This window comes from Solanum verrucosum, unplaced genomic scaffold, assembly GCF_900185275.1.
Source record: "Solanum verrucosum unplaced genomic scaffold, falcon-dt-bn FXZP01000034.1, whole genome shotgun sequence".
In the NCBI taxonomy this organism is placed as follows: Eukaryota; Viridiplantae; Streptophyta; class Magnoliopsida; order Solanales; family Solanaceae; genus Solanum; species Solanum verrucosum.
Window position 1 is genome coordinate 188,006 of NW_026019959.1, and position 15,282 is coordinate 203,287.

General features: G+C 33.7%; 2 protein-coding genes across 2 annotated transcripts; one reads left to right on the forward strand and one right to left on the reverse strand.

The window, feature by feature from the left end:
• Nucleotides 1-5,057: 5,057 nt before the first annotated feature.
• On the forward strand, nucleotides 5,058-7,215 carry LOC125814827 (uncharacterized). The gene is made up of 3 exons (XM_049494269.1): nucleotides 5,058-5,246; nucleotides 5,695-6,195; nucleotides 6,685-7,215. Exons 1-3 carry the CDS (start codon nucleotides 5,165-5,167, stop codon nucleotides 7,203-7,205), a joined length of 1,104 nt encoding a protein of 367 aa, XP_049350226.1. The 5' UTR covers nucleotides 5,058-5,164; the 3' UTR covers nucleotides 7,206-7,215.
• Nucleotides 7,216-7,970: 755 nt separating this feature from the next.
• LOC125814867 (cytochrome b5 domain-containing protein RLF) lies at nucleotides 7,971-13,650 on the reverse strand. The gene is made up of 5 exons (XM_049494316.1): nucleotides 13,556-13,650; nucleotides 13,035-13,428; nucleotides 11,242-11,376; nucleotides 9,612-9,662; nucleotides 7,971-8,293 (listed from the first exon to the last, which is right to left on the reverse strand). Exons 1-5 carry the CDS (start codon nucleotides 13,586-13,588, stop codon nucleotides 8,217-8,219), a joined length of 690 nt encoding a protein of 229 aa, XP_049350273.1. The 5' UTR covers nucleotides 13,589-13,650; the 3' UTR covers nucleotides 7,971-8,216.
• Nucleotides 13,651-15,282: the final 1,632 nt, after the last annotated feature.

Consider the following 15,282-nt stretch of genomic DNA (forward strand, 5'->3'; position numbering starts at 1 on the left):
CTGGCTAAATTCTAGCCAAATTTTCTGGCCAAAAGAAAAATATATAGGTTGTATACTAGTATTCGTAGATATATATATTGTATTTATTGATCTACGAATACTAGTAAATTTAAAGAATTTGTTTGGTTTTTGACGTATGATAAATGCTAAAATTTATACAAGAGAAGAATTTAGCGGCTAATTAATAGAAAGATTTTATGACGCAATTTTCTACCCGTTAGCACCATTTATTCTCTCGTTTTCCGCGTAACATAATTGAAAACTCCAAAAAAAACAATAACCAACTTCACGTGGATATCCCATAATAGTTTCAAATTCAAATATGTGTGAAAAAACAAATATTACAATTAAAGGTTACACGTAAATATTCATCCATGTTTAGTAAAAAATCTTCAATTTGAATTTGACTTTTAAAAATATTTCATTTTTAATACTCCAATAATAAAATTTTCCATTGCCAAATTGAATATAATTAAGAGTAAAGACATAAATATACCATCAAAGTTGTCCCGTATTTTCATAAAGACACCTTAACTTTCAAAGTGTCCTATCACCCCACAAAACTATTTAATATCTTTGTAAATGGGCCACTTTGACCCATTCCCTCGTCTATTTAGTGGCGCATGTTGCTCACTCCCTATGATGAGAAAAGACCCGACCCGACCCGACCCGACCCGACCCGACCATGTTCTTTGAAGAAAGTCGTTTCTCCTTTTCTTTTCTTATTTCTCAACTTTCCCTAAAATCTAAAGAAATAGAAAAGTTTTCTCGTCGTGTTGTTGTTGATAATCTTGTTGTTTATGTGTCTTGGAGAAGATTCTTGGAGATTGAAGGTCTAACATGTTAGGACTCTACATCATATGATAAAAATCTTCTCTTTTTTCGATTATTATGATTTTAGGGATTATTAAAATCTTCTTGTAAAAGTGTTGGAATCGACCTCCTATTGTTGCCATTGTTAAGATATTGTTAGGATATTATAGTTTTTCGTTGTTACAGGTTGATCTTGCTATGGAAAAAACCATGAAATCAAAAAATTAGGGCTATTTTGGGTTTAAAATTGGGGAAGATGACATAAATTGATTATATAATTAATAATAAAGAAAGAAAATGACACGTGGCACTTTTAAATTGGTCCATGGTAGTGAAAACACGGAATGACGCGCCTCATGTGCGTGGTAACAACCCAGACGGGGGAATGGGTCAAAATGGTCCATTTACAATGATATTAAATAGTTCTGTGGGGTGATAGGACACTTTGAAAGTTAAGGTGTCTTTATGCAAATACGGGACAACTTTGATTGTGTCTTTATGTCTTTTCTCTATAATTAATTAATCAGACCCTAAATTAAGTATCAAATAGAAATAAATAATTCATGAGCCATCTTCTTCTTTGAACTATACAAAGTTGAAATATTTATATGAGTGAGTAGTATAGTATTTCGGATCGGGCTCCTCTCCATTTTTCTTTCCTCCATTTTTCCCAAGTTTTTGCTTGAATGTGAGACACATGGGCCATGGCATAGGTAAAAATTAACGGTTAAGATTTAATTGAATTAAAATAAGATACTAATTATAATTTAGATAATTAATATTTCATAAGAAAAATGACAATAACACAATCATAACAATATATTATCTTGCCCATAAATATATTATTAAAAAAATTCCCTTTTTCTAATCTTTTTCTTTCTAGCATTATCTTCTCTCTTTTTTTCCATAAATATATTATAAAATAATTTCTCTTTTTCTAATTTTTTTTTCTGTGAGATTATTTTTGCTATTAATTATATGTAAACTAGTTTTAAAGAAAAAAAATTCAAATTTGCTATCTAACACTTAGGGGTGTTCATGGTTTGGATAAAAACCGATCCAAACCGAAAAACCAAACCAAACCGATTAAATGAACCGATTTAATTTGGGTTTTGTTTTGATTATGGTTTTGTTCGAAGAAATAACCGAACCGAACCAACAAGTTATATACATAAATTTTATTATTATACATACATAATATATTATATTCATAAACAGTATTAAAGATTTTATATATGTTTCATCAAAATTTATTTATAATTTACTTATGAAAGAAAAAATGTCCAAGGTGAGAACATTTTTCTTATTGGTTTCATGTATATGAGTGTCTATGAAATTCATTGTGGGACTGAAAATGTCATTGTCTCTAACTTCTACGCCAAAATAGTGAATTTTGAAGTTTTATTCAGTAAATTCAATGATCCAAAGTTCTGCAATGCCAACCATTCTAACTATTTTTTTGTTTGAATGGATTGTTGTCACTTTTTTCACGTTTTGAATGAATTGTTTCTTTTATTTTTATGTATGGTTAATAACTGAATAACCGAACCAAACCAAAGCAAAACCGAAAATAACCAAACCGATAAATGTATATTATATTTGGTTTGGTTTGATTTTGATAATTTTAAAACCGATTAAGTTGGTTTGATTTTGGTTTTCAATAACCGATCCAAACCAACCCGTGAACACCCCTATTAACACTTGCTCAATTTTTTTTAAAAAAACAAACGGAAGATAAATACTCTTAGGAAAAAAAATAGAAAAGAGAAAAGTTTTTATAATATATTTATGGACAAGATATTATATTGTTATGACTTATGATTATGTTATTATTATTTTTCTTATGAAATATTATTTATCTAAATCATAATTAAAATCTTATTTTAATCAATTAAATCTTAGTCATTAATTTTTATCTATATCATGGAGTCCGGAGTCAAAAGGGCAAAAAAAATTGTCAAAAATTTCAAAAGGGCACATCAAATTTTTTTTAAACCAAAAGGGCAAAATCACTCCTGATGAAGCGATTTCCCTCTGACACAATGACCAAAAATCGCTGCCCTGTAAAATAATTTTTTTTTAATTAAAAATCGATGCCACAACAGCGAGTGGCGGCGATTTTAAGTCAGAATTTTTTTTTTCTTACACATCGTTGCAGGTGCAGCGTTTTTCATGCCTAGTGCTATTATTTTCATGCCTATTGTTAATTACTATAATATTAAAATGATAAACAAGACGGACAATATACTCAATAAAATTGTTGAAGCATGAGGAAAATTGAATTATATATCATAAATAATAATAAAAGAATATTAAATTTAAGAAAAAAAAAATTAAAAAGAATTCTTAACCAAAATCAACAAAAAAAGATTTTTTTTTTTTGAGAAAATCGCTGCTATATTTTGAAGAAAAAAAGATTTTTTTGTTTGAGAAAATCGCTGCTATATTTTGAAGAAAAAAAGATTTTTTTGTTTGAGAAAATCGCTGCCTTGGCAGCGATTTTTTTTTTTAACATACGACAACTTTTGTCAGCGATTTTGGTTAAGAATTTAATTTGTTTTTAATGTAATATTCTTTTATTATTATTTATGATATATAATTTAATTTTCCTCATGCTTCAACAAATTTATTGAGTATATTGTCCGTCTTGTTTATCATTTTTATATTATTAATAATTAACAATAGGCATGAAAATAATAGCACTATGCATGAAAAACGCTCCCCTGCAGCGATGTGTAAGGAAAAAAATTTTTTGACTTAAAATCGCTGCCATTTTAATAAATAAAAAACAAAATGCAGCGATTTTTAATTAAAAAAATATTATTATTTTTTTACAAAATCGCTGCCCTAGAAGCGATTTTTGGTCATTGTGTAAGAGGAAAATCGCTTCGTCAGGAGCGATTTTGCCCTTTTAATTTTAAAAAAATTTGATGTGTCCTTTTGAAATTTTTGACAATTTTTTTTGCTTTTTTTGCTCCGGACTCCTATATCATGTGTCTCACATCTAAGCAAGAACTTGGAAAAAAAGAAAATGGAGAGAAGCCGGATCCTAGTATTTCATATATACTCATTTGACCATAACTTATTTCATGTAAAGTTTAATTAAAGTAGAATAATGCAATTAAAATTCTAATTAGTTTACTATTTGTTGCATGGATTACGGAGAAAAAAGTCATGTTCAAAGTTTCTAAAGCAACATAGGGACCTGTCTTTTAGACATTCCGTCAAAATTATGAGTGCCTTGAATGGCTCCCTCACTTCTCTGTCCCCACCACTAATTTTCGATAAACGGGTGCGATCTAATTCATCTGAATTCAATACTTTCGATAGCAAAATATAAATGTATAGGTAAGGTTTTCCTATTTTAATTATACTTTTATACTCTTAAATCAATTGTCATATTTTACTTCTCAAAAGTAATAATATATGAATTTTGATAAATATTTTAAAATTAAATTGATATGAGAAAATTTTGCTCTAATTTTTTAATTTAAATTATAAAATATTGAATTAATTTAATTTAATTTAGCTTCAAAACTTAATTGAAGTACCTCTCAAAAAGAATAATATGATAACTAATTTAGGAGTAAGAAAATAATAGTTAATAGATCTGGGACTTATAGCTTTTACATAACTAATTTAGGACTAAGAAAATAATAATAGTAGTTAATAGATCTGGGACTTATAGCTTTTACTAATATATAGTAATAGAATTTATATTAAATATTTAATTCATTGATTTAAATATTAAATCTACTTTATTTTCAAAAAAAAAAGAAGCAAAATTCAATTGAGCAGTAGCTATTATTGGTGGATAATCTACTATATAGTGGTATTCAATTAGACAAAAAATCTAGAGGGGGAAATTTAGTTACATATCAAAGATACTTTAGAACTTGTAATTCTTAATATATCATAACATTAATATATTTATACTATATATAAGAAAAAATCCTTAAGATGAAATTAAATTTTCAAACTAGAAAATTCCAATTTATTAAAAATGTCATTGATTTAAAAACAAAACCGACAGTAATTGTGGTGCACTAGTGGGAGTATGTCACCCTTAACTAGAGGTCGTGGGTTCGAGTGCTGGTATGGAGAAAATCATGTTGGGAGTGCCACTCCTCGAATGGGCCCTATAATGCGCGGTTCGAATTTAATCGGAGTTTCAATGTAGGCTTCGGACACCGGGTGAAAAACCCCCCAAAAAAAAAATATATATATATATATATAACATAGGGATATGTGAAGAACAGTAGTACTAAATCCTGTAATTCTTAAACCCTTTCATATAATACCCTCTTACCTTATTCTTTCTTCTCCTCAGCTTCTTCTTCACTCTGCAAATATGGTGCTCAAAGTTTCAGTTTTGCTTCTTTTCTCATTTCTCTTCACTGCCTCTGCTGTTCGCCCAGCTCCTCCTCTTGAAGGTAATACTAATCTTACACATTCTGCTTTTAGTATACTCATTTCCATTACTTGTTTTTGTATAAAAATGCAATCTTGAAATGACTTGTTTTAGTATAAAAATGCAATCTTGTTTTAGTATATATTTCCAGATTTTACTCTATTGTGTTCAAGAATGCTTAGTTCTGAACTGCTTTTCAGCTCTGTTTAGTGTGTCTACAGTGTTTCGACAGGAGGGTTCATATTGTAAAGCTCTTGTTTTTAGTTTGAAGAACATTTTGCTAGGATCTGTACTTTAATTAGTCTTGTTTGCTTGATGGGGGTTTCTTTATTTTGAATGGTGTTCATGGGGTGGGAAAAAAGGTTGAGTCTTTGCTCAAGAGAGCTTATTTTTTGTTTAAATGAAGAGTGATTTTTTGGATGTGTAGTTTGGTTGCAGTTAATGATATTAGGGAGATGTTCTGTTTTCAGGATTACTTCCAAATGGTAATTTTGAAGAGCTACCAAAGCCAAAAGACCTGAAGAAGAAAACAGTGCTTCAAGGTAAATATGCTTTGCCCAAATGGGAGATTAATGGCTTAGTGGAGTACATTTCTGGCGGGCCACAGCCCGGTGGGATGTACTTCGCAGTCGCCCACGGTGTCCACGCTGTGAGGCTTGGGAATGAGGCTTCAATTTCTCAGACAATTCCAGTCAAGAAAGGCTCTTTGTATGCACTCACATTTGGGGCATCAAGAACTTGTGCTCAAGAAGAGGTGTTGAGGGTGTCAGTGCCTCCTCAAACAGGAGACCTTCCTTTGCAGACCCTTTATAGCAGCAATGGTGGTGATACTTATGCTTGGGGTTTCTATGCCACCTCTAATGTTGTTAAAATTACCTTTCATAATCCTGGAGTTCAAGAGGATCCTGCTTGTGGTCCACTCTTGGATGCCGTTGCTATCAAAGAACTTTTTCCACCTCGCCCTACAGGAGGTACATCTCGATTACCTGGTGTTCCACTTATTATCATTATTTGTACAAAGTCACCGTTAAAGATGTGCTATTATTTAAGGGTGTATCAATCATAGGTGTATGAAGAAGTCTTGCCAAATGGATATTTTTCCTTATATATGTTTAAATTCTTATCTTGGAAAGAAATGGCTCAACAAAGCGGGGTGGACATAGGGGATTTGTGTAGCTTAACCCAACTAATTTAGTACTGAGTTGTAGTTGATTGATATATAGGTTACTATATTTTGACTTTATTGCTTGTCGAACCCTGTGAATTTTGTGAGTAGGCAGCAGCCCCAGGTGCTGGGGTATCCATGTACCTGCCATATGCAAGAAAAAAAAATAGACTCCAAAGTTGAATGAGAGGATATTATACATTTATATATGTCTAGTATATGAAGGACTTTTGTTGGATACATCATACAAGTGTGCAAATTTGTTTTCTTGATTTTGGTTTTTGGTGTCCTGCAGTGAACTTGGTTAAAAATGCTGGTTTTGAAGAAGGACCTCACCTCTTGATTAACTCTTCACATGGAGTTCTCCTCCCTCCCAAGCAGGAAGATTTGACATCCCCGCTTCCAGGATGGATCATTGAGTCACTCAAAGCAGTGAAATTCTTGGATTCAGCTCATTTCAATGTCCCGTTTGGCCAAGCTGCAGTGGAACTTCTTGCAGGGAGAGAAAGTGCTCTAGCCCAAATCATTAGGACGGTCCCTAAGAAGGTCTACGCCTTCACATTCAGTGTTGGTGATGCAAAGAACGGTTGTCATGGCGATATGATGGTCGAAGCATTTGCTGCTAAAGAAACGTTCAAAGTTCCCTTCAAATCACAAGGCAAAGGCAGCTTCAAAACTGTTAGTTTCAAGTTCACAGCTATTGCAGACAGGACCAGAATTACTTTCTACAGCTCTTTTTACCACACAAAAATCAATGACTACGGCGCTCTTTGTGGCCCTGTTGTTGATGAAGTTAAGGTGACCCCTGTTGCTTAGGCTCTCTAGAGTACTCCACAAAAGAAAGCGTTTGTCATAGAGTTTTTGCAATGGTCTTATCATACTCCCCACTTATCAATAGGACCCATTTTGAGGCAATTCCTGTATTTTACCTATGTAATTGCTTAATGCTGCTGTAAGAGTTGTGTACTATTTGTTTACAAAGTAAGTGTGAAACTAGTAGAGCTTCCTCTCCATTACTATGTGCACTTTGATCCTCATTCCTAAATTGATTAAGTAGTAGTGACATACAAAGTTGCATTACATTTCAAAGATTTTATGTTATCTGAAGGATGAAATATAGTAGTAATTAGATTACAAATCTCATTTCATTGGTTTACTTTATTAGCTTTCGATTGTTCTTGATTAGCCACTTCCCAATCTTGTCATTAAAAAAGGTCTATCTTAGAGTTTTTGTGGATTTCGAAACTCCAACATGTGACTTTTTCGATAACAAAAGCTTAAATCCCAACAGTAATTCCTTATGTAATGGAAGTATGCCATATAAATCCCAACAGTGTCTCTGGCTTTATAGCCTTCCTTCAGAAGAAGGAACTGTCTTTTCTTGAAGCTTAATAAGCTTGTAAATGTACTGTTTTGTCCTCTTCAGTGGCTGTAATAAAAAAGCCAGAAACAGCTAATTCCAAGTGGAAAAGTGAAATCACTTTGCCAGACAAACTTTAGTTCATCTGCATTCTTGATGTGCTTGGTGCTAAAAAGATCAAAGATCATGCAATTAAAAACAATACACAATAAGCCAAGTAATGAATATAACAGAGGATACTTCTGCTTCTTGAAATTTTATTAGTCCAAGATTCAGACAGTTTCTTTGACATACAGCTTTAAAAATTCAAAACCCTTGAGTATGTAAATAGTTAGTCCAATATACTATGGTATGTAAGCTTTTCCTCAGAAGAAGCAAAAATGTCTCGTCTTCTGTTAAGAACAATCTTCTTGTAGTGAGAATGTTTCTCTGATACAGTAGTTTCTGGGATCAATGGAACAAAGTTTTCATTTGCTGTCATCCAAAATGCCCACAAGACATTTCTCCATTAGAACTTCAGCATTAACCCAAGCATGGTATTTGTCTGAAAAAGCGTTAAGGAATTGCAGAACTTGATGAAAACAAAGGAAAATTCAAATTCTCATGCCTAGTATAATCCCACAAGTGAGGTTGAGAAGGGTAGGATGTACGCAGACCTTACTGACCTTTGTAGAGTAGAGAGGTTGTTTCAAATAGATCTTACGCTCAAAAGAGAAAAAGCCAACACATGATTGTGAGAAAAATAAGACAGCAAAAAGAGTAAGATACAAAACAACTGCAACAACAAATAGCAATACAAATTGATAAGTAAGAAACTACGCAATAACTAAATAATACCTACTAAAAAGAAGAAGAGGAGCGGAGAGGAGGAGGCTAGCCACCTGCCTTGCCTCTCCCACACAAAGAAAAATCAAATTCTAAACAAGGAATACTAATTTTGCAGATTCTTAACATTAGGAAGTTCTTTGCTCTGGCATTCATCAGACACCATATAAGCAAATATATCCTTATTGCCTATGATCTTGGCTTGGAAATTTACGGCAAATATCACCCTATGACCATTGTTAAATCATTTTTTTCCGAGCATCTCGACTAATCCACCAGGCAGTCTATCCAACCCACAAGGCATAGGTCACCAAGTTACTCATGCTGATTAAAGTTGGAGCACATGGGCTCGCACCAAGTGTTGTAATTATGATTCAGAAGCGGAATCTCCAGGTTGTTATTCCCATGCTTCAACCACTAGACCATCGACCATTCTCTTGGTGACATGGACCATTATTAACATAGGTTTCATAATTTCTATATGTTCACTCTCACTCTCACTCTCTTTCAAATTCCTCTCTCTCTCTCTCTATCTCTTGGCAGGGAGGAGAGGGTCAGGGCAGTGTGAGGAAGGTCAGGGTAACCTTAGCAAACTATGATATGGCAGGATCTGTGTGGAGGGGAATAACATCTAAATGGTACTTATAAAGCCTGATGTCAGTATTACTAATCATGGCATTCATATTTCCTATATGTTCTCTCTATCTCTATCTCTCTCTCTCGGCAGGAAGGAGGGGGTCAGGGCAGTGTGAGGAGAGTCAAGATAAATTTAGCAAACTGTGGTAGGGGAGGATTTGTGTAGAAGGGAACAACATATAAATGGTACTCATGAAGCCTGATGCCAATATTGCTGGAAGAGGAGCTCCATCAGCAATAGCAGAAGAGGATCCACTTTTCGTATACTGTGTATAACCAATCCGAGAACTAGTAATTGTGAACAGATTCGATATGAGTATCCTATTAAATTCTAGTTGAATGTAGTACCATTATATGAGTCTTATCAACTACAAAAAACAACAAGAGCTAGCAGAGGATACTAAACAATGCCGTGCAATCTTTTCCTACGGCCTTCATCAGCATGTCTACACCTAAAAAGAAAGGTGTAAGCTAGTCAAATAAATACCATTCATAACTAAATACCAACTAAAAATTTCCCTTGGTTATAGCTAAAATAATCTATTGAATGCATGCAAGTTGGATAGCTAAAACACAGAAATTCTGATGCATGAGAATAAAATAACAGCACAGAGAATTGACAATTATCTTCGAGTGCAAACAAATTACAAGAGGTGGAACATGGGAAAGGAATAAGGAACTTCTTATGTATGCTTCTGTCAAAGCATCATTTAAAATTTGAAAGTGAATATGTCACATCAGTTGATTTCACAGTTGTAAAACTTCAGCAACAGCTACTTTAAAATCAGAATTTTTTCCGTTTTACAAATTCCATGACAGAAAAAATAGGTCAAAATATTAAAGGAAATCAAAACCTCTGTCATGTCAAATATAATAGAAATATTGACTTTGAAAGAATTTCAAGTTCTGAACCATTCTGGAATCTTTACCAGCAGTTTGGTATATCATCAAATCCATAAACATGCCTTTTTTGTTGCTACACATAATGGAAGTTGAACTGCAAGGAATCATGAAGATGCCAGTTACTAAGAAGCCTAATTTCCAGGCTTTAGAAGGAATGCTTTTTAAGATCAAAAGTGCACAATCTGCCCCCAGCCCCTGATAATTCCCAAAGAAAAAAGAAATGAAAAAAAAAATGCTTCAACAGACAATGACTTCCGAAATGAGGACACATGGAAATCAGGAAATAGTAAGGTCAGAAAGATTATCCAAGTGGTTCTCTGACAATGTTTACAGAAGGGAATTCCTAAGCCAAAGGATGAGGAAGGTGGAAGAGAATGTATACTTTTTCAGATGAGGTAAATATGCAGGTTTCCTAGGTCTGCCTTCAACACAACATACATCTAATGTGGTGATTCTATAATTTACCGCTTACTGTAAGCAACATTTAGCATACAAATTAGATCCATAAACCTCATGCCACCCTCCACCATCCCATCATTTCCATATCCTCTTCATAGAATCAGGAATGAGAAGAAGTCACCTTCACAGTCAAGTCTCGCATGATGATATACATGTAACAGAGATCATATCTTCAAAAACGTGAGATATAGTAGTCACATCAGATTATCTTCAAGTCAAATCAAGATGATTAAATCAAAGGGACGACGAAGATAAGACTTGGCCTTTGCATTCATGAAGGAATATGCGTGAAAGATATCGCAGTCATGTACATCTCTTATACTGACAGTAGTTGTACTTGCTACATGAAGGCTTGCATTTTGGGTTTCTCTTATTGATGCATTTCTTTAAGTATAGTACAACTTCATATCATTTACAATGAAGCAAAAAAAAAAGGCATGCAAACTCACACTCATAACTGTATGTTACTAAGTTGACAAGCTGGCCAACTCACACTCTTAACTGCAGCATCGAGTATATTTGTGGAGAAAAAAACTATTAGGATTGGAATGCATCTTTCACATCATCTGGTACAACAATGTATAGTAGAAAGCCATGCAGAAGAAAGGGACAAGAAATGATTTCCATAACTGATTAATGAGATAGAGCAAAGCAAGCATTGATCCATACCTCCTGGGTGAAACTTCATGTATGGTGTTATATTGTAGACATGCCCTTTAAGAACAGTCCACATTGCTTCTGCATTTTGGTGTTCCTTAACCTCATCTATTGATATAAGTCTCCTGTTGGACTGTCCTTTCAATCCTGAACAATAGATACATGACGACTGGAATAAGAAGCACTAGAAAGAGAAGCTTCATAGGAGGAAGCCAATCGTGTGACCGACAATTATGCACTTAAAATATGTCAGGATTTAGGTCATAAAGAAGTTCTCTCAACTCATATTATGTAGGATAGAAAATTGAATTGATGGAATACAATAAGCATTGCATTCTCTGTTTATTGTTACTCCACTTCTCTTATAGGAGAGAACTTTTTAGCCATATAGTAGACCAGCCATAGTTATGAGTGCTATAAACTTTTAATCTTGGTTCAGAAGATTCATTCCAAGGACATACAAAATGAAAATTACAGCAGAGCAAGCTGCAATATACCGAGCTTTACAATTCCATGCTGTGGAGTAATAGCCACTTCCCATTCCCCACTAAAGCATGTTTTAGATTTGAGGCTTCGACACTTGAATGGCACAGGCTCAACTTTTTTGTTTTGATAAGTAATCAAAGATTTTATAAACGCTTGCATTAAGCCAGTACAAGAAAACATAACTCCAGATTGTGCAGATCCCCTATTGTATCTAAAATTGCATCAACATCCTGTACAATAACCAGGATGCACCAAAAAGCTAGCAAAATAAGACCTCTTTGTTTAAGGCTATGTATAATGGCAGGCTCAACTTCACTTGTAATTAGACAGTAACATGTAGTATTATTTTTTTAATAAAACAGTGTCGTGTATTAACACAATATCATCTACAAACAACAAGCATCATGCATTGTGGAACATCATTCCACACACTAAAGGACAGGAACGTGTCCAGAGCTTGTACACGAAATAAAATTTTCATATCACGTGACTTTTTAGAGGACCCTTAATTTACCATAAAAGACAAACTATTCAGTATTGGAATGACATGTCCCAAAAATAATGTCGCATAGGTTAAGAATATTCATATAGCTTACCCAACTAGTTTAAAGTAGAGGGATAATAGTTCAATTGATTGATTGATATCACATGATCTTCTTAAGTAGTTCTTTCATTTATCAAAAACCTCTTAAACCAAAGGTTTGGCATTTCTTAAATGGCCCGTAGGATTCCTAACCAGCCTTGGTGTCAGAGCCCAATAAAAGCTCATGAAGTTCGGTTCCAATCCTCCCTTTAAAAAGTTATACAACATTGCATGCGAAGCCTGGTAAATAGGTGTGACAAGGATGGAGTGCATCAATGAGTTTTCTGATCCATTATCGGACAGGACTTTTGGGCTTTGATACCATTCAAGCTCAGAAAGGACACAATACCCAGTACTAGACCAGAAACTCACACATCCACTTCTTACCTTGTGTTACCTAATAGATTTAATGTCAAGTCTAGTTGATGTATTAACTACTTTTATTAACAAAAGGAAGTACAAAAGTGTCTATGCATAGAAACAAAATTGAGTTGTTTTAAACTGATATAGAATAATGCGAACCAATAATACGTCTCCATTGTTCTACAAAGCATTCCACGTATGAAGTACTTATACGTCCATTGACTATAAACTGTATAAAGCTTGCAGAAATAAAGCCAACAAGCACACTTAGAAATGTATTTATTCCCAGTTTTTATTCTATCCTTTATCAATATGATTAAAAGAATGACAAATTTCATCAAAGAGTAGAAGATTTACACCAAAAGATTCTTACCTGCAAGGTCAGGATGTGTTCTTGTAAGCTTTAGCCAGTCCATCTGACTATAACCCTTCTCATAGGGGACCTTGGCTCGAGCTACAGGCTTCCTAGCAGGTTTTATTTGCTTCTGATAAGTTGGGACTGAAAATCCACCATCTTTTGATGCCACTTGACCAGAAGTTCCACTTGCTTGCTTGCCTGGAGATGTGTCTATAACAGTGAAAGACAAAGAACCAACTGTTCCCTGCTTCTTTGAGGTAGTAATGTTGCCCAATTTACCTTCCCATGGTGCACCATTACTTTGACTAGTACCATCATTATTTGAGGGCTCATCTTTTATTCTAATTTCACTAATATCTTGAGCAATCTTCTGTGCATCCACATAATCTTGATTATCAGGTGCACCAACCTAAATAGGCAAATTAACCTTTCAAGTTCAATTGATAAAAGAGAAATTTAACTAGGTAATACAACTTGATCTTCAAGCATTAACGTCTCAGATGTCCTTCATTACAAGATGTTATTATGGCACGCACCTGACAAAAAGTGAAATCATCATCATTAGCCATTACTAGCTCAGCTGAGCAATGACACGAACCAAAAAGGTCCTCTCCAAGGAATCTGGTGCAAATAAAAAAGTTAAAAGTTAGATTGATTTTGTTCCGGAAATATTCAATCACCAAATATAAGGTAGCAGCATTAACACCCAAGTAGCGTTTGAAAACTGAGGTAACATTATCGTAATTGGAGACTTGTTTTTACATGTCACAAAATAAATTGAACTACCAACAAAAACTTAACAAACTACCCAATAGAAGATAAATAATGTAAATTTAGAGATGCCAACATAAGAAAAATATTATTCACGCTGCTCAACATCACACTTGAATTTAAGAATGTATTAGTATTAAATTTGTAAGAATAAAAGAAGAGAACATATATCAGACTATCAAAATCTTTGATCAAACATATGTTTACGTCGAAACAAAGGTCAGTTCCTCTTCCTTTCCCATTTATGGCCGATTGTCTTCAAAGATAAAAGGGATTGAGAGCTTTTATTATGTCATAACTCATTCATTACAGAACACCACGTCATTCTTCTACAATTGTAAATTTGTAGTTAAAAGGCACAGTACTGACAAGTTGTTCTATGTCCTGTACAGTGATATGACTGCCCCATATAGCTGACATTAGTATTTATATTTAAAAAACAGAAAGAGGAACTCTTAGGTTAGTGTTAAACACTTGTTCCAGATATGTCGCTGGCAAGCGCAAACACAGACCACAGTTAATAACACAGACTAAAACTTGGGGTCCAAACTTCCTAGTAAATCAATGATGTGTAGTGCACATTTGGCAATTAGCAATTATATGGGGTATTGATCTCATGAGTAAGAATCACATCTAACTGAAACGGCTAAAACAACAACATACCCAGTGCAATCCCAATAAGTGAGACATGCATCCCTCTACCAGCTTAAAATTCTTGTGTGCATTGTGAAAATTGAAAACTTTGAAGCTATTTCAGTTAGTTTGGTGTTACTATCTTTCCTTTTCGGCCTATTGAGATTAAATTGGAAAGAGTACTATATCATTTCCCATGGTTCTTCATCACTGCTTTCTATAATACTATTTGTTGGAACCTGAAACAGATATAGAGTCTCCAAATAAAGTAAAAAAAAAAAAAACAAGCCTTCATCTCACTTTTCCCTTTAAAAGTTTTCCCCTTAGTTAAATTGGAAAGCTCTATTTAATGTTGATTGCTTACTTGTCTTGAGAACAGAATAGGTCGTGTCTTATCTTTGGAGTTTTCTATAGCTTTAAGTGGCATCCGGAGTTTCTTGCTTATTCATTATGTAAGCATTTTTTTAATAAACCAAGCCTTTCGGTTTGAAAGAATCTAGGTGATCCAATCAGATGATAAGATAGAAAAGAAGGTTTAATGCTTTTCTATATATTAACTTTGCCCTAGCTGGATGAAATTTCCTTGACTAAGAAAATTAAATTTTTTAAGTCACTAAAGGGAATCATCTCTACTAAGAGTGGTGATTCCTCTATTTTTTTCCCTTCACTTTAACAAGTTAGAATTTTTTCATAGCAAATGAGTATATGTGTGCCATGTGTACTAGCATATATATTACAAGAAAATACTTCCAATTATTGGTGTATCTTGTGAGATCAACTTTAAGGTAATGCCAATGTAATAATGTAGGAGCAGACAAAATTTGGTAAAATTTGTGAAGTATGACACCTCGGTCCTCTT

Coding starts and splice junctions, on each gene's coding strand:
- LOC125814827 (XM_049494269.1), top strand. CDS start 5,165: ATGGTGCTCAAAGTTTCAGTTTTGCTTCTTTTCTCATTTCTCTTCACT. Junction 5,247..5,694: donor CCCAGCTCCTCCTCTTGAAG/GTAATACTAATC, acceptor TTCTGTTTTCAG/GATTACTTCCAAATGGTAAT. Junction 6,196..6,684: donor TCCACCTCGCCCTACAGGAG/GTACATCTCGAT, acceptor GGTGTCCTGCAG/TGAACTTGGTTAAAAATGCT.
- LOC125814867 (XM_049494316.1), bottom strand. CDS start 13,588: ATGGCTAATGATGATGATTTCACTTTTTGTCAG. Junction 11,377..13,034: donor AACACATCCTGACCTTGCAG/GTAAGAATCTTT, acceptor TCTATTGTTCAG/GATTGAAAGGACAGTCCAAC. Junction 8,294..9,611: donor AGATTGCACGGCATTGTTTA/GTATCCTCTGCT, acceptor ACGCTTTTTCAG/ACAAATACCATGCTTGGGTT.